Source organism: Centruroides vittatus, unplaced genomic scaffold (genome assembly GCF_030686945.1).
Source record: "Centruroides vittatus isolate TY-2023 unplaced genomic scaffold, ASM3068694v2 contig_272, whole genome shotgun sequence".
Lineage (NCBI taxonomy): Eukaryota > Metazoa > Arthropoda > Arachnida > Scorpiones > Buthidae > Centruroides > Centruroides vittatus.
Window position 1 is genome coordinate 375,151 of NW_027121732.1, and position 19,703 is coordinate 394,853.

Sequence of the window (19,703 nt, forward strand, 5' to 3'; positions counted from 1 at the left end):
TAATTAAAATCTGGTGATATTTATTACTATACACCATGCTTGGTTTACATGCAATTATATAATTCCTATGAAAATTAGTCTTGATTAAACTAACTGTCATAAATTAAACTCTTCCATTGAATTTAAGCCAACTGATATACTTGTAATAAAATATTTCGATTATGTTAAAAATGACAAACTAAAAAACGTCACAACTTACTTTAAGTCTAACACATCCTCGTCTAGCACCACGAACCATCTTGTCTTTAGACTACATTTTTAAAAAAAATCTATATTATTTTGAGTATCATTAATAAAATTTTACATCATCATTTCCAATATATATAAAAACATTCATAGTTTTAATGTTATGGAAAATAGAATGCATAATATGGATAATAATAATTATTATTATTTTAATGTAAAAAAATACTTTAAAAAAAAAGACTGTAATGAAAAGACACATATATGTATATCTATATTTTTTGTTGTAAATATTTGTAAATAACTCAATAATAATTCTTTATTCTTAAGATTCTTAAAACATGATTAAATTGTTTTTGCTTTGCTTTTACTCCTTTATTTTAATAGTGAGGTTGAGGCTGAAGTTTTAAATGCTAAAACGTGTACAGGACATTCAGTGCCGCTTTCCTGTAAGCCTAGAAGTTTGACAATGGCGTTTGGAATGTCGAGCACGATTCCACTGACTTTCCAAACACCATTGCCAAAGTTCTAGGCTCACAGGAAAGTGATGCTGAATGTCTGACGTACACGTTTTCGCGTTTAAAACTTCGGCCTCAACCTCGCTATTTATTCTAATAGTTTAATCAATATACCATAGTTTCTTTTTTGTTTAATAAATAATGCGATGCAAATAAATGTTAAAAAAGTATTGCATATCAATTTATTAATTATGCATTTTTTTCCAACCAGTCTTAAATATTAATAATATTTTAATTAATTTATTTGAATTCAAATTTTCAATAACAATTTGTCAACTTACAAATCAATTTTAATTAAAAAGCCGTTAATTATGTTTAAATAAATTATGTTTATATATAATTTGATAACATTCATCTTTCAGGTGAATCATCTAGAATCTTTTAAACAAAAACTGTGATTTTATATAAACTGCATACATTAGAATTAATTGAAATATTTGAAATCAATATTAAAATAAAACTAATTGTTATACATCATAATAATTCTATTGCGGTTTATATATGATTTAGTAATTTATTGAAATGCAAAAAAAAAAAATATTTTAACTTTTTTTCTTTCGAGAAATATAACATTTTAATGTGTAAGTGGGTTAAAATTCCATTTCACTAGGCAAAATGCATTGCTATTTACAATATAACAACATGATTATATTAAGAATAGACAATATTGGAAAACAATTTATATATAAAACAATGGAATTTAAAGCAGAATAATAAGTATCAAACAATGAATAGGATATAAATGTAGTATTTTGATGTATGTTTATGAAGAGAGAAGAATGCATTAATTCAGTATGTTTTTTAAAGATTAAATAAAATATATCAATTCCACAACTGTTGCAAACCTTGCAATTGAGCAAATAAAAGAACTAGCATCATCTGAAAAAATTAATGTTCTTTTTATTGCTCCATGTTCTAAACTGCAAGTTTATTATTCTTATTGATCAGCATATCACATCAAGAATTAAGTGAATAAAAATGCTGCTAGGGTTTATACAAAAACAGATGTTTTAAAAAACCGGTTTTCGAATTTTCACCCCAAAAATGGAAATAAGAAATGTTTACAACTTATTTTAAAACTTTTTAATTTATTTAATATTTATAAAATTTCAAAAATATAACAAAAAAAAAAAAAAAAAATTGACCAACATCTACAAAAAAGAAAAAAAAAAAGAAATGCTAGATTATCACATTAAACTATAAAATTTACTCCATAGAAAAACAAAGAAAAATGAATAACAATGAATGCCTAGAAAATATTATTTTATTTCTTATTTTTCCTAAAAAAATATGATTTTAGAATGCAAAGAACATTTATAGATCTATTGCTCAACCGCGTCCTCATTTTGCACACAAAACTGCCAGAAATAGAAAAAACTCTCTCACTTGCTACTGAGCTGGGTTTAATCATCTTTAAGGCATTAAATAATAAATCAAAATTTTTGGTTCTGTTTGTACCCTCTAAAACTAAAAACTTCTTTTTTAGTGTCTTAGGGCTGGACGAAGTCACTTCAGGTTCTTGGGGATATTTATGTATTGATTTTTCCATAGCATTTTTTAAAGATTTGAGTTAATTTTCTTCTTTGCCACTTTTTCATCATCACAGTCATCTTCTATAGAATAATTTGGATATAATCTCGATAATATTTGTCCAGATAACTTAATGATACAGATTTTGCAGATAGTGGAAGAAATACGCTAGATGACTTTGTCCAAACGTTATGTGGATTTTGTAAATAAAGGAGAAGTGTTACTAATCCCATTTGTCTTCTCTCTTGAATTCGTACCTCTCCGCATGTAACAACTTGAAACTAATTTCAGTTTTCAAATTTTTCAATTCACATAACAGAAATTCAAATATGCCTTCACTCGTTAATAAATAGGACAAGATGCAAACTTTGTCATCCTAAGGCATCAGCTGCTAAACGTATTGGTCCTTAAACTTTAAAGAGCTCTACAATTTTACAATACTGTGCTTCGTTCCACGTGTGAGAAATACCAATGTCATTCAAAGCTGAAACAAGGCGATTTTAAGTGTACAGACCTTTCTATCATTTTTCCGTAGTTGAAAGATTTCTCCCTATTGTAGGGAGAATTGGACGCCTTTTAGGCATGGGGGATTTTTTTGTTTTTGTAGTTAGTTTTATGAAACATAGTATTTAACAATATTCCCATTTTATGTCAGAGTCAATTGTGTCAAAACTTGATTTTTTTACTCAAATAATTAATTAATTTATATGTTTAAGTCTAAGCTCAAAAACTGGTTTTTTAGCCTAGTCTTTTAGCCAGTTTTCAATTATATAAATTTCTTCAAAAAACCAGGTTTCAAAAACTGACAAACCTTAAATGCTGCCAATCTAGATGCTGTATTTGCCTTTTCATTATATCCTTGTAATCAGGACATACCGAAAAAAAGTAAATAGTTGCCACAAGATTAAAAATACATTTTATGAAGAAATTATTAATCAATACAGTTCTGTAATGTTCTAAACACCTGATAAAATCTGTTTAAAACAAAAACAGATAAGAAAGTGATAGTCATGTTATCTGATACTACATTACAACGTCATATAAACAGCATTTGGTTCAGTGGTATAAATGGATATCTCAAACAATAAGTATAAATAAATTGTTCAAACTTTTACCACAGAATTCAATGGTAAATAACTTCAAACTGCTAAGTTTTTGATATGGTCATTATCACCAGAGTATTCAAAATAATTTACTAGTTGTGATAATGCAGTTAAATGCTACAATAAATTATAAACGTTTGAATATAACAGCAATTTAGAGAGTAATAAAACTATTTTGTAACGACTTGAATAATAATTAATTATTTTTGAATTTAAAATGAAAATTTTTTATTCTCAGTTATTCAATAAACATATTTTTCATTTAGATGAATATCAATAAAATGCAAATTTTTTTTAGTCTAGTCGTAAACATTAACATAATTTAGAATTTCTGGAAGAATTGGCCCAGAGCAGGACTTGAACCCACAACTTAAATATTAACATTACAGTAGAGCATCGATTATCCGACTTAATTGGGAACTGGGGTTGGTCGGATAACTGAAAAGTCAGATAACCGAAAAGTATGAAAAAATACATTATTAGTATAGTGTATTAGGCCTGGTTTAAATACTGGCCTCCCTTTCATGTTCGAGCCAGTGTTGCCAGCTAAAACATGCAAAAATTTAACAAAAATAATATTAAAGTAGCCAAGACATAACCAAATATTATAGCGCCACATCACTAGCAGACATTTGAATTTGCCGACTAGAACGCGGTCGGTTAACTGATAAGTCGGTTAATCGGGGGTCGGATAATCGATGCTCTACTGTATTTTCATTTACAGAATCCTAACGAAACATTTAATAAAATTAATACTGCATGCAATTTAAAATGGTAAGTCATCGTAAATTGTGTGATTCTTATAAATAAGTGATCGTTTGCATGCAGGAGAAATATCAATATTTTTAGCACAAATATTTAGTATTTATATTTGATAAATATTTAATTGATACTTTCACTGCTGTTAAAGTAAATATTTTCTAATATCAAATCTTAAAACAAATCATTTTAAGCTAAATATAGTATTCTTGAAATAAACAATGATTACATTGCAGAATAAATTCATATGTCATCGTCTCATAATTTCCAATAAAATTTCTTTTTATGCAACGTAAAAATGATGAATTAAGAAAACATTCTAAAAATTATTTTTCTTAAAAGCATTTTTAAATTTAAGAGACCAACTTTTTTTAAAAACCATATAGATATTCACTAAATGCAACTTTATATATATTTAGTTTTATATATTTAAAAATAAAATACTTTATTTCAGTATCTAATATTCTTCTAATCAAAGCTAATATTTTGTTATTTATTTTTTAAATAGACATTCATTATTACTTCAAAAACTTTATTCTTAATGACGATTTAAAATCATGCAGATTTTGTAATCAATTTTTCACAACAGTAATTTCATGTTTTTAATGGTTACGTCAATCAATAATTACGCATTTTTTAAAACCAGTCTTGAATATAGTAATTTTTTAAATAAATTATTTGTTCAAATTTTAAATAATAATTTATCAACTTACAAATTAATTTTTATTATAAATCCATTAATTATATTTATGGTTAACATTGCAGCCAAGCATTAGTGCCCTACTGTGGCACGTTGATTAGTGGAGGAAAACTACTTCCGGCTTAACACTTCCAGATATGTAAGTGTGCGCCACATCTTTGTTGCATACACATGCTTGGGAATATGCACCTTAAAATTGTGCTTGCATAACTAACATTTTGTACTGACAATGCCACCAAAAGAAGCCCTTTGAAACGTCATCAAAGCAAACCAAGATTGACAAGTTTTTTAACATATTGTTAAAATGTTATTGATCATATGTACTTTGTCGCTTTTTGGCTTATAATGTACACGGTTCTGTCAGCTTTGTTATGGCATAATGTACAATCTTGTAATATACAAATTCATATAAAATAAAGAATAGAAATCTCAAGAGACTGAATAATTTCAAGTACGGGTGTTTTTTCATGTAGAGAGTTTAAAAAATAAAAATTTTTTCAAATAACAGATATTTTCCTGGGAGTGTGAGAAATTCGTTGTTTGTGATATAACAGATTTTCGGAACAATGGATGATTTTCAGCATCCCAAGCAATTCATTAAAATGAGATTCTACTGTAAAAAGAAATACTATATATAAAATATTGCAAAAGTTTCAATAGCTTTCACTTGAACCTTTTTGGAAGTTTTAAGATTAACATTATATATATAGCGAAAACTTTCCAAGAAAAGGAAAAGTTTGGAAACAAATAATTACATCAATAAATCTGTATTTGATTATTAAATTTTTTGGAGTTTTTTTCGCGAGTAGATTGTAGTAGTATTTCACCGATGCAAAAAACAAAGTGCTCCGTGATCAAGAGTGTAAGGTCACATATCTCAATTAATTTTAAAATTATAATTTGTGGAATTTTCTTCTTGATTCCAAGAGAGGACAAGTGCCCCAGTTTCCCCACTTTGTAGACACTTTTGATCGCATCTGTAATACTATGTTCGCACACAATCCACGACTCACTTCAATCTCGATTTACCTACAATCTGGATTGTGAGTGTCGCCAGTCGAACGTCGTGCTGTTTGCACAGGCAGTCCGCTTGAGACAAACCCAGCTATTACAAGCAATGATAAAACTGACATAACTACGCGGTAAGTCACGAACACCTACAAACAAAATGGAAGTTTTGGTTAGAAATAAATACAGTACTTTTTCTTGCCATATATCTAAATATAGACAGATGTCATCGTCTTTCCAAATACAGTATCTTTTTTATTTCTCTGTCGATAGCCCAACACGTGTTCCGCAGCCATCTTGTATTTTCTCGCGCACGTGGGATTGTGGGATCCCTCTTATCACTGGATCTAGTTTCAAGAACTCTCTCAAGTCAATCGCGATTGAAACGGTCGAGGGTGGTCGCACCAAGGCATAGTCGCCGACCTTGGTCACAATCTAGATTGAAATGCTCGGTGCGAACGGGGTATTACAGTTTAATTCTCAAAATGGAATTTGTATTCCCAACAAAAAAATTGTTTATTTCAGGTTTCTAACCTTCTAGTTGTGCTAAAATGAGCAGAATTAGAATAACAAGTTAAGGCATTTGTCAAATGAATTTTTTTTTTTTGACATGTCTAATAGCCTAGGAAAAAGTAAATTATTCAAAATTCTTCAAAACTGTATCTAAATTTTAATTTATTAGATGTATTTTTTATATGTCGATCATCATCGTAATTATTTTAAGATATTGTATTATAGAATCCTTTGAAAATAATTTTTCACTTGAATTATCACTTGAAATTAATATGGTTATATATCACTAATTTTCATATATTTCAGCTATGTTTATTGTGCTTTCTTTCGTATTATTTTTCTAGGTTTTTAAAATAATACTATAATAATCCCAATAAAATTTTTATAAGGTTTTGAAAAATTCATGAAGTATTGATAACATGTCATTGCTCTGAAACTGCATTGAATTATTTTTCTATTTCATTCCAAATATCTCAATAAATATGACATCTGTCTTTATTTTCTGTAATAATGACATATTTTTGTACAAATTGTCAAAAAAGTATTTTTTTAAAAACTGATAAAGTTATATCTGAAATCATTCTCTTCAATACATGGATCAAATGACTACACAATAAATTACATTATTTACTCCAAAAACTTTTAATACATTCAGAAAAGTAGCACAGCTCACAGTGACTATTAACACAAATTTTCTTAATTAAATCAAATTAACAAAATAACATACTTCATATAGACGTATCTAAAATCAAGAATCAACTGCAGAAGACAAATTATAAATAATCCCAATTACCTTGTATATCTAATTATTATTCTATGCACACTATATATTATATAGATAATCTTATCTTCACTCAAATACAAAAGAAAAAACAAAGAATTTTAAATACTTAATTTCAATTAAAAGATTTAATCTTTGTAGTTTATATAATACATAATGGCTTATTCTGCAATTATATAATTCAGCAGAGTGATCAATACATAAAACACAATACTATAATACAATACACATACAATAATACATCAAAAACATTTAATAATCTGGCAAATATTGATTAATTCTAAATAAACTAAACTAATTAACTAGAATTAAGGCTTCTTTTATTAAATGTAACATTTTTAAATACGAAACTCAACCTCTTCTTGACACCGGGGGTGAAATTCTAAATCCGGAACCTGTTACCGGTGTAATTTGCGTGAAAAAACGAAAACGTTTGTGAAAGGAAGGTTTTTTCACGCAAATTACACTGATAACAGGTTCTGGATTTATTGCACATTTTTATTACAAAAAACCTTTTACAGTGTTGTATACGACAGAGAACCAATTAATGTTTTTGGCCTCCACCAAGGCCGACTCTGTCTCTGCCGTTCTCTGTCGTATACAACACTGTAAAAGGTTTTTTGTCACTGACTTTGTGTTACTCACTGCAGTGTTAATAGTAGAAGATGTTTATTGTGTTTTTATTACAAGAGTGTCATATTAAAGAATCTTCTTTAGTACTATAAGTTACCTGAAACTTCCAACATATAAATTTATATACAGATTTGTTCTTAACTAAAAATTTTAGTTGATACAATGACCATCATGTATATCACTAAAATATGCTTTATTAAATTAGATATAGCACACGGTATTTAATTTTAAAGTTTTTTTTAACTTATTATTCTTACAATTTTGTAAATTAACCCTTAACAAACTACAATATTAAAATGTTTTCTACATATTATAATAGAATTATAACTAATAAACCTCTAGTTCAATGATAATTCTTATTAACGTTTGCATTTTATTTTATGATTTTTTATATAATAAATTTACAAAGTGTATAAAATTAAAATATACTACATTTACGATGCGATTGCAATTCTGAAGAGCTTGCATATAAATAATGATTTATGCAAATTAAGACCAATTATCTCAGAAATACAATAAAATTTATAAGATGTAGTAATAGTCATAATGAACGTGTTATTTTAATTTTTAAGCAGTAATAAAAGTTTTAATTTATTATTAAAATTTGTATCAAAAGATCATATTTCAAAGTCTCAAAGACAATATAAATTACAATCACACTAAATTATTATTTTGTATATATAATATTTTGTCATTGCTGATATACGTAACTCGATAAAAAGACATTTTAAATATAAGATGATACTTAAAATTAGTGATTGATTGATTTAAGATAACACTGAAATAAAATATCTAAATAAATCTTAGTAATTTTAAGTAAAAATATAATTAAAGTCTAATGTATGAAAGTATTTATTGCTAATGATTCAATGAGAAAAGGAAGCGTAATAAATCAAAATAATAGATTAAATCTTTAAAACATTTAAAAAAATAATAAATCATCTCTAAGCAGGTTGCTAATTTTTATTATTATTAAAAACTTATTTTCAACATAGTTTATAAATATAAAATTGAAAAAGAAAAAAGATACGATATAATCTGACCCTACTTTATCAAACAAATTTGATTTTGATCAGATTCACTCCATCGTAATCATGTTCCATTCATTCATTACTATAGTGTTTTATTGTAAAATTTTATTAAGCAAAATAAAAAAAAAACTTATTTAAGAATAAAACCAAAAGTCTAAAATTGTTTTAAATACTTATTTGATGATAAGAGAAATTTTAAGAGAATAAAAATTAAAAGGATCTTGACATATGAAACATTAAAGACAAGTTTGTATCAGTAAAATAATTTTCAATACTATGTAACAGTGATGTAATGAACATAACTGGCACCTAGGGCATGACACTTTATTGGCACCCCCTTCCCCCCTCCAGAAACACATATAGTAATATAATATATAGAATTTACTTGTAATAAGAATATAATACAAATAATAATAGAATGTAGTACCTACCTTAAAATATCTATAATATATTTTACGAATAGTTATCTAAATGAATAGGGGCAAGGGCGCATGAAGTTAATAGTTATCTATTAACTTCATGCCCCCTTGCCCCTTCCTCACTAAGCTACTGCTATGTAATAAGTTTAGCAGTTAACAAAAAACATGTTATAATTTATTTCTAAATCATCAATTTAGTTTTCTATTTATACATTCGCTTAATTTTTATAAAAACTAATTAAAAATAATTTATGTAAATTAAATAAATTTAGTAATTCAAACATTAAATCAGTAATTACAGGTGTTTTACAGATTTATTAAATTATTAACTAAATAAATAATAAAAAAAAGAACCATTGTTAAAAATGAATAGCTTAACTATGTACAGTACAGTACATTTAAATGTTTTCAAGTAGATACTTAACTGAAAAGGCATGAACAGTTATTTTTAAATAGTAATTTTCATAATTTTGTGGTGGTGTGCATAATGTATATATTGTATGTGTATGTATATATATATATATATATATATATAACCTGTAACCAAACAAATTAATAAATTATTAACATATATATATATAAATAATTTATTAATCTGTTTGGTTTACAACATTATTATATTTTAATATTTTTTCCAACCAGCAAAAATATTCTTTTTACTTTATTTTACTTAAAGTACAATTATTATTTTCTAAAAATAACCATACTAAAGACCAATTTTTCTCATTTGGTGGTCCTGGACCTAATTTAAGGGATCTATGGCATCACATAAAAATCCAAACTTTTTATAATGCACTCAGTTTTGCATTATTTGTTTCTGTAAGCTCTCCAATAATGCAATGACAGAAGAGTGTCATCACATCAGCCATCTGTCGAAGAAAGTACAAACTGTAACTTGTTAGTTCAACTCCGTTGTTCTTATAAACCACTTTGAATTCTCTCAAAAATCTAGTGATGAATATTTAAGCCTGTCAACACTCAACAAACTTAGAGGCCCTATGGAATTCCAATTCAAAAGGTTCTAACTCTAGTAAATGGTATTATTCTGAGTGAAATAATCTTATGGTTAATATGTCTACTTCTGTTATATCTCAAGTACATAGAAATATCTAAAATTCATAAGTACAATTATCTTCAATATGAATTTATTGATGCCAAACAAACATCTCTTTTGTAACCAAAGTCATGTGTATTTTATGTTATGATATTCTGGCTAATGAATTTATACAGCGTATTAACCTCAAGCAGCATTTGAAAACAAACTATTTGCAATATAAAAATAAATCGATAGAATTTTTGAAAATCAAATTAGTGGAGTTGAAAAAGATTCAAAAAAACTATAGAAAAAAATTTTGGTTAAGCATTCAAAGGAATGCAACCTTGACTTCTTGTGATGTTGCAAAAATCATTGATAAAACAAGAATGTCTCATACTATAGTCAAGGTGATTCCTTCTGCTTTTATAGCTATCTGTAAACAAGTACTTAATGAACAGCATCTAGGAAAATTAGCAAAGTACTACTCCTTTTGAACAACACATTGAAACAAACAATATCTGTCTCATTTTAAGGATCCAGACCTTAACTTTTTTCATTGTAAATTGATAAAACAACCGACACAAAATGCTAAATTTACATGCTAAATATGGAAAGACAAAATTACAGAAAATTTATTTTCAAATGAACTTGTAAGTACTACTACAGCAGCATGCATTTTCAAGACTCTGAATGACTTTTTTTACAAAGAATTTGAGAGAAATATGTGGCATTAACAACAGATGTGCTGTGCTGTCAGGCATAAAAACTTGACCTGTGCTCTAGTGGAGACCGACACCTTAAAAAAATGGAACTCACCAATATATTTATCATGAAACCTTGGCTAGAAAGATGCTGGACCCATTAATAAAGTACTTGATAAAGTACTCAAGATCAAGAATTCAGCAAAATTTAGCAAGAAATTTAGAATAGCAAGATCATAAAATTTAAAATCTCAAAATTATGTGAAGAAATGGGAATCTGACATATGCAGTTACTTTTGCATACAGTAGTATGCTAGTTGTAAAGAGAAAAAACATTGCAACAATTCTTTAAGTTACACGATAAAGTATGGCTATTTCTGAGTGAGGCTGAGACCCCACCAGCGTAAAAACAGGTGTAAAACCCCTCGCCGTAAAAACTTTTTAATCACATGACCTATTTGCATTTGCACTCGGATTGCGGTGGAGGTCCGGCTAGCGAAGTTTTTACGGCGACGGTGCTGTCGAAGTTACGCCTGTACGGTTGTATATGTGATATATCGATATAAAGACAATGATTATATTTTACGAGTTTTTCTGTACTATAATTACAAATGTAGTAAAAATAATATCTTTACTTTCATATATTAACTTTTATTATCATATTATTAAGATAATATACAGCACTAATAAGCTTAGCTTTTTTATTATATACTCCTCTAAATTGAAAGATTTTCCTTTGGCCATCCATATCACGTGGTTTAGGCATCCATTATTATAATCGGGATACCTCTTGTCGTAGATACGTGAATACTTTTGGATGCTTTCGATAAATCTTTCCAGATCTATTCTAGAGTAGCCACCAGAGAACATACACAAAAGCTCGTTTTCCGCCATTTTTGCACCGTGTCACAATGACCTAGATTTCACTGACTTCTGATTGGTGGATGGTACCATTTTACGGCCGTATTTGCGTCGAAAGTTGAACACTGCTCAACTCACTTTTACGCTGGTTTTACAAACTGATCAGGCGTAAAATATCATGGTCATGTGATTAAAAGCTTTTACAGTGAGGAGTTTTACGTCCGTTTTTATGCTAGTGGAGTCTCGGCCTGATTCTAAATTATCATGTGATCAATTGAACAATTTTGCTTGGTGCATATGCCAGCCTATTTAACAGATATTTCTGCAAACTTAAAAAAGTTTTTAATACATGTTTTCAAGGTAATGACTATTTTTTTACATTAGAGATAATAGGCAATGATTGTAAAATTAGGGCTACATGAAAACTGAGCTGAAGGTGGTAGAATCAGCAATATTCCAATATTGGAGTCATTTCTGGAATCCACTGACAAAGAATTGCCACCAGAAGTTAAAAACATGGCATAACTGAGCACCTGAATGATTTAGCAACTAATTTCAGAGATTACTTTCCTGCATCAAATCTTCATGGATAAGAAATCCTTTCATATAATGTGGGGTACAATTACTATATTTATCTGAAGAGAAGCAAGATGCGCTGATAATTATTGATTTGACTTATGATGGCTTATTAAAAATATTTTTCAAGGAATGTACACTTGGTGAATTCTGAATGAAAACGAGGTCTGCACAGCTCTTAGCTAATTGAAACCACAGCTATTTCTATTCATCACAATATCCCAGTACATTGTACTCTTCTAGTCAGTGAATATCTCACAAAATATCCAATAAGTGAACTAACCTCACTTCTCCAAACTTTTGTTGTTTTCACCAAAATGAAAGTTCTACTAAAAGAAATACAAAGTGAAGAAATACAAAGTGCTGCAAGACTGTTTAGTAAGTGTTTTAAAATTTGGCACAAGTGTGTAGCTGCAAAAGGTGTTTATTTAATCGGTCTTCCATAAATACTTATACTAATAATGTAATAAAACTTATATTCAAAGTTCAATTTATTTCTTGATTCTACTGCATGTAATTTTAACTTTGAAAACAATAACATTTTTCTAAATCAATTCTTCAAATATTTTTTAAGGTTCAATCAATCATTTCAATATTCCTTGTTTTATTTCTTTTTGAAATAAAACTATACAAAAAAGATTGATCTTTATATACAGGGTGGGCCAACGAAAACGAAATGGCAGAGTGTTCGTGTTCGTCCAAGCTAATCACTCGGACAGGTCGATTTTATTCTCGAGGGGACATCTTTTGCAATAAAGTTTGAGATTCTGAATACAACAGACAACAAAAAATTTTAAAAACTCATTTATTTTGTATTAACTAAACAAACATTTATTTCGAAAAAAAATGTTTGTTTAGTTAATATTCAGATTCGCAAAAACTTTATTGCATAAGATGTCCCCTCAAGAATAAAATCGACCTGTCCGAGCGATTTGCTTGGACGAACACGAACACTCTGCCGTTTCATTTTCGTTGGCCCACCCTGTATAATAGTATAATAACTTTATAATTTAGAGTAACAGTGATTAAACTTTTTGACTGGCAGACCAAATTACACAAGCATAGTTAAGTGGGTCACAAACATTTGTATTTATTCTATATAAAAAACTATTTTTCAAAGAATGCATGTCTCATTCAATGTACACTGCTATCTGTAAAGAGTATATGAAGCAATAATCATTTCATCAGCTTAAAATAGCTAAGAATAAGTTAAGCATATCAGAGATTTATATAATTATTGAACAATTATTTATTGTGACATCGTCACAATGCCGGGCTGCAATTTTTAATCATATTTTTAATTTATTTAATTTAAAATATATGCTCTCCACCTCAAATTAGTACTATAGTGTCTTGCCCCTGTACATCCTACTTTTCCTTTAACAACAGAGACATACCAGTCATCTATTAACTGCTTTCAGGAAAAATGTTTGAATTGAAATAATGTGACTTCCAGTACAAACTGGAAGTTCATACATAGTTTATCGGGTCCTCGTACCCCTTCCTTGTCTTGGATTTCATCTGTATAACTCCATTCTCAAGATTAAGAAAAGACGGAAAATCAGCTGGACGGATGATAGTGGGAATTTATAGGTCTACAATTTTTTAAAATTGCAGCCCAACAAAATTTTTGATTACTTACAACTAATACTTCAAATATCTTCATGAACCAAAGTAAATTACACAGTGAGCAGATCTAGCCATTTTTAGCCATAGTTTTAGCAATAATAATTTAGAGAAAAAGTTCAGGAAAATAAAATATTTCTTCTAATTTGTATCATTTTTATAAGATCAATGTGATCATGTTACTTCCTTTAATTTTAAGTTTGAAAGACCTAGGTATTTTAAAGCATATAAATCTATACTTCTATGATTTATATTTTGTCAAGAAGTATAGATTTATACTTCTTGACAAAATTTACCAATATATCAAATATTTATAAATCTAATTCAATACCCAAAAAATCAGCAAAAGAACCACTCACTTGAAAGACAAATGTTTATATCAAATATTTCCCTTAATAGGTGTTTTTAATCTAATTAAATGTTCTATTTTACTAACTTTTATTTAAATTAAAAACATAAGCATGTAGATTTTCCATATTTTCCAGTTTATTTCATCATGTTTGACTGAAATAATTATGAGAAATCTAAAGACCAAATTCTTTTCCATATTAATACTTTTCTACTTTATTTCAATTACAAAGATGATGAAAAATTACATAGCGTGTTTCCAAAGACACAATTTTTACTTTCATTAGTAGAACGAAAAAAGGTCTGATCTTTTGTAAAATTCTATTAAATCAAAAAATTCCAAAATTTCATCTCTTTTTTTGAATTTAAAAGCTTTTACAACAGAATTATCTCTCAAATTCTTTGTTTGTTATAATGCACAGTTTGATGCACTAACTGTTTATACTGTTAAGCTTATATTGTAAGATATAATAAAAATATCTTACAATATAAGCTTAACAGTATAAACAAATAGCATAAAGATGTGGCAATAATAGTTTTTTTCAATAAGAATTCACTTGTCAATTCTTCAGAAGAATTTATTAGAAATGTACTAAATATTATATCAAACTGAAAACTGATACATGTAAATAATATAGATAATGCAGTTTTAAGCTTACTACATTATTATTACTTTTCATACATAAATCTTGTTATAAATATTCCTATAAATTACAGTATTATATATAAACTAGCAGGGAGGCCCGGCGTTGCTCAGGCAAAAGTAACGATAGCGAAGATTAAAATTATTGTTATAGTCAACTTTACCCTTTTTCACAGAATGCAAGAATTGGGTCCCCCTGTTTCCAAACTAATTACAGAATTTTTAGATGGGTCTAAAAATATGTTCAATTTTCCGCAAAACAAAAAAAACTGCATCTGCGTCTTGCACGTTGCTTTCTCTTAACAATTCCATTGTTATGTAACACTTCCATTGTTGATAGAAGTGTTAAGCCTTAATCCTGTCCCTCTCCCCCATGGGGAGGAATTTCAAAAAATCCCTTCTTAGTGTGCGTTCTCGTGACATACTCTAACTGTGTACCAAATTTCAACTTTCAACTCCTAACCATTTGGGCTCTGCGCTGATTATTATTATTATTATTATTATTAACTCATCTCGATTATATATATAGATCGACAAGATTTTTTCTAAACTTTGGTTCAATCTTAGCCATACAATTGAACTATCTGTCCATAAGCATCTGGTCTAGCTTTGACTTTAAAATCTACTATTTTTCCTACACTAATACTATATCAAACTCTTCTCATTACATACTATATAGGCTAGCATCTATTTCAAGCAAATTATTAGAACATTTGAGCAAATAAGAATATTTAACTAATAAAACACATTTTCAAAAGTTTTCTTATTTTAATAAACTCAAAAAAACTGATTAGCTATATAAGCGTTTGTTAAAATTACATTCGAGAAACAACTGAAGCTGGAAATGCACGTAACGTTCCTATGCTCATTTCAATAGTAAAAAACTATTGAAATCTATTAAAATCTTAACAAATCAACATTTTTGCATATTTACATTTTTTACAATTTAACTATTTCTATTCTATTCAATCTTTTCTTTAAAAATATTTCTAAAAACATCACAGATATAACATAAACATCAGAATACTTAAAGATCTTCAGATTTTATTCAAATTTTAACACTGAAAAACAAACGTGCTTTATTTTACTATAGAAGCATTACTATACTTTAAAAAAATATATTTTTGTATACATCTACTTCCCACAACTTAAATAATCTTAATATTTTAATTATAATTAATAATTATGTAAACTTTTAACATGTTAGAATAAATGTTAGAACAAACTTAACACAATTGTTTACAAAATTCCAAAAGAAAATAATTTAAAAATATTATTTTCATATTGAATTATTGGTAATTATATAGTCACAGTAATTTGATATTTAACTATTTACTTCTGATTTTTTTTTTTAATGGGAAGTTTAAAAAAAACAACCTAATCTCACAAGTTTTGGTGATTTTAGGTCAGCTATCACACAATTAACTGAAACTACTGTTATTAATCCTGTGTATCTAATAAAGAGATATTTCATAATTTTATTGATTAATCTTGTTTGTTATTTCATCAAAGGTAAATCTGATAGCGAATGTTTACAATGGGATAAACTAGAATGCTGTTTAAAAGGCAGGAAACACGTTTTCTTATTTATATTGTTGTGTGTAATTAACACACAGCTGCTGTGTGTGAATTACAAGACTTGATACATGTTTTTTAAAGTAAATTCTGCGCATAATATCCATATAATATACCCGATTTATTTTTATTTATTGATTGTTTCGTTAACCTTGTTTAAAACTATATATATGATTACTGGCACGTGATCTTACCGTATAATAAGACAGTAAACCGGCATTGTCATCCAATACGAACCACCTATATTGCCAACCCTTCATAACATTCGTCCACTTGCTAAGTGGACCTTCCATCACCGCCATGATGTCTTTTCTGCTTCAAAACAGTGTTGCCAATTCACGTTTTTCCGTATTTTAGCTCCCTTGCAGCGCCATCTCGAAAAGCTTACAAAATTTGGCTTTTTGATAAAACAACGAGCGCGGTATGTTTGAAGGTTTTTATTCTACTAGAACAGGGATGGAGAACCTATGGCACGCGTGTCCAAAGTGGCACGTAAGAGAAATCATCTGGCACGTAATGTATCATATGATTTCTGTTCTTTTCAATCATCCTTTCTGTTTATCACCTGATCATCTTTTTTTTCAATCAGAATTTTTACATTTATTCGAATTAAAGCGTATTCGTTTAATTTCTTTAAATATCATTATACGAAGTCTAAGACATTGGCACGCATTAACATCTTTAAAGCTAAGTATGCTTACAATATGGCACGCGGACTCAAAAAGGTTCGCCATCCCTGTACTAGAACATCAAAATTTTCATTTAAATATTCTTGAAAGGACTTATAACAGTTTACGAACAGCTAAAAATAAACATATTTTTAACTTTTGCCTATCTGAAAAATTTTGACAGGCGTCTGATTGTCTAGAGCTATTGTCTTTGATTGTCTAGGGGTGGATGGCCGAGTAGCGCTTTGCGAACCCGGGTTCGAATCCGGTTTGGGTTGAAAAATCACCAGGAATTTTTCGGGGGTGGTCCGCCCGAATATGTCGGACCCCGTCCCTCACCACCCGGTCGCCCCATTGTGGGCCTGGCCGAACCCATAATGACCTACTAAAGAGGCCCTCTTAGTTCCCACAGGGCGGAAAGAGTTAAAAAAAAAAAAAAAAAAAAAAAAAAAAAAAAAAAGCTTGCTTGAAAATATTATCACTGTATTCAGGCACGATGTCATGAACATAGCCAGATATTTTGGACCTATCTTCCTGATATTCTTCGTTGGAATCGATTGCAGCTATTAAAGACGAGTCTTATAGTTCATCGTAGTCATTTTTGAAAAAGATAGAATTGGGATTTATAACAGATTCCGAACAAATACTCAAAACATATATAATAGATGCTTTTATTAGCAAGATGCGTGCTGTTGTGTTCCTTCTAACACGTCAGTAGGAAGTTAAATACTTTACATATCCGCTAGCAGGTAGCAAGCGCTATGCTGAATAACGGAAAACGTGGATAGCTTTGCAACTAAGCTTGTTTCTAGCCTTGGTTTTCATTTAAATTTGTAGAAGAAAATATTCGTTCCTTTGCTGTACTTGAATGAGGAAGGCTTAATATGCACCATATAAAGATGCCGAATACAGGAAACATCGGAGTTCCATCTTGGTATTTCTTTTTAAGAACATTTTTCAAAAATTCTTCAGTTTCAATATTATTGTTTTGACTAATCATAGTATTTCATAGTAGTCTCCACTCTGTGTTCAATAGCTTGCAAATTGTCGTCTTTGATAATACTGTATTCGGAAAAACTGCTTCTAGTTTTGCTGTAATATTTTCAATGTTATTGGGTGGATTGCTTGCATTTTTCAATTAGTATTTTGTCATTGAATGATATTCGTTTGAAGATTTGTGACGCACCTTCTATCAAAAAACTAAGACACTTTTTTTCATTTCTTGAACGTCTTTGCAATCGAGATTCTCAGAGACAAGATGGGCTGTTACTTTTGCACTAAAGTACATGTCATATATTGGCGAAAAGTTTCTGGGGTCTTGATACTTTTTTTTTAACTCTTTCCGCCCTGTGGGCACTAAGAGGGCCTCTTTTAGTAGGCCCATTATGGGTTCGGCCAGGCCCACAATGGGGCGACCGGGTGGTGAGGGACGGGGCCCGACATATCCAAACGGACCACCCCCCGAAAAATTCCTGGGGATTATTCGACCCGTTCGGATTCGATCCCGGGTCCCCCAGAGCGGTAGGCTGCCACCTTGACCGCTCGGCCATCCGGCCGTCGGGGTCTTGATACTGAACAGCCCGCAAAGATATCGCTTTCAGGTAAGATGGTTTCATGTAACATCCGAGTGTCATTTTCAGAGCAGCTGATGTATGCTGACGAAGACACTGTATCTGTGGCTTTTCTGCTTGCATCTGACAATTAAGATTATTGAACACTAGCAAAATGAACTCTAAAAATTCCAAGTATAACTTGTTGAGTGGAGTTCTGAGTGTTTCTAGTATGGTTTCTGCTGCAATAACACGGTCACCAAGTTGTAAAGTTACAGCCATCCAGTCTGAAGTAGGATGCAGCATTTTATGTGGTTTACAAATTCACAAAACCCTGAAATTTACGTAGTTCAGCAACTCTGTTAGGTCGCAGTCTGAAGTATCTATATAAGGTCCTCAAGAACTCTCGGGAGTTTTTCACATGCATATGACGCACACAGATTAAAAGAATGACATATACATTTCATGACATACAAATTTGGAATTTCTGATTTTAAAAGTGTTTGAACAGAATAATGAGCACCCATCATAAATTAGCACCATCAGCAGCAAATCCATCGACTTACTAGTAATAATAGCTGCAAAACTCAATATCAGTATATAAAGTAGAGATGTCGGTATGTCGGTAGACAATGGGCGCGTTCTTTTATTCCTCCGCGTAACTCCGCGCGAGCGACATCCGTTTAAAAATTCCTGAGGAACGCGTTCCTAAATTCCGGTCGGAGTGCGCGCCGTCGAACGACAAAAACGGCCGCTTGTAGCAGTAGTTTACGGTGGAAAGCAACATGGCGTCCTCCACGGCTCAAATAGTTTCGTTTCGGGGTTCATTATATGGTTTTATGAATAAAAATTTAGAAGTTGTGAAAGCGCAAGTTAGTGCACGCGGTGATGTAAGTGCCTTTTCGAATTTTTTTCGTGGCTATTTTGAATGCTCTTTCAAC

The 19,703-nt window shown here is 29.6% G+C and overlaps 1 protein-coding gene across 3 annotated transcripts in view; it reads right to left on the bottom strand.

The window, feature by feature from the left end:
- LOC136971776 (oxysterol-binding protein-related protein 9) overlaps positions 1 to 16,875 on the bottom strand; it is an 81,984-nt gene extending 65,109 nt beyond the window's left edge. For all 3 annotated transcript variants that reach the window (XM_067266276.1, XM_067266277.1, XM_067266275.1), the window contains exons 1-2: positions 16,739 to 16,875; positions 200 to 250 (exon numbers count right to left, since the gene is read on the bottom strand). In XM_067266276.1, the coding sequence (XP_067122377.1) occupies positions 200 to 250; positions 16,739 to 16,846 (159 nt within the window). In that variant the 5' untranslated portion in view covers positions 16,847 to 16,875. The remainder of the gene's footprint in view (positions 1 to 199; positions 251 to 16,738) is intronic.
- Positions 16,876 to 19,703: the final 2,828 nt, after the last annotated feature.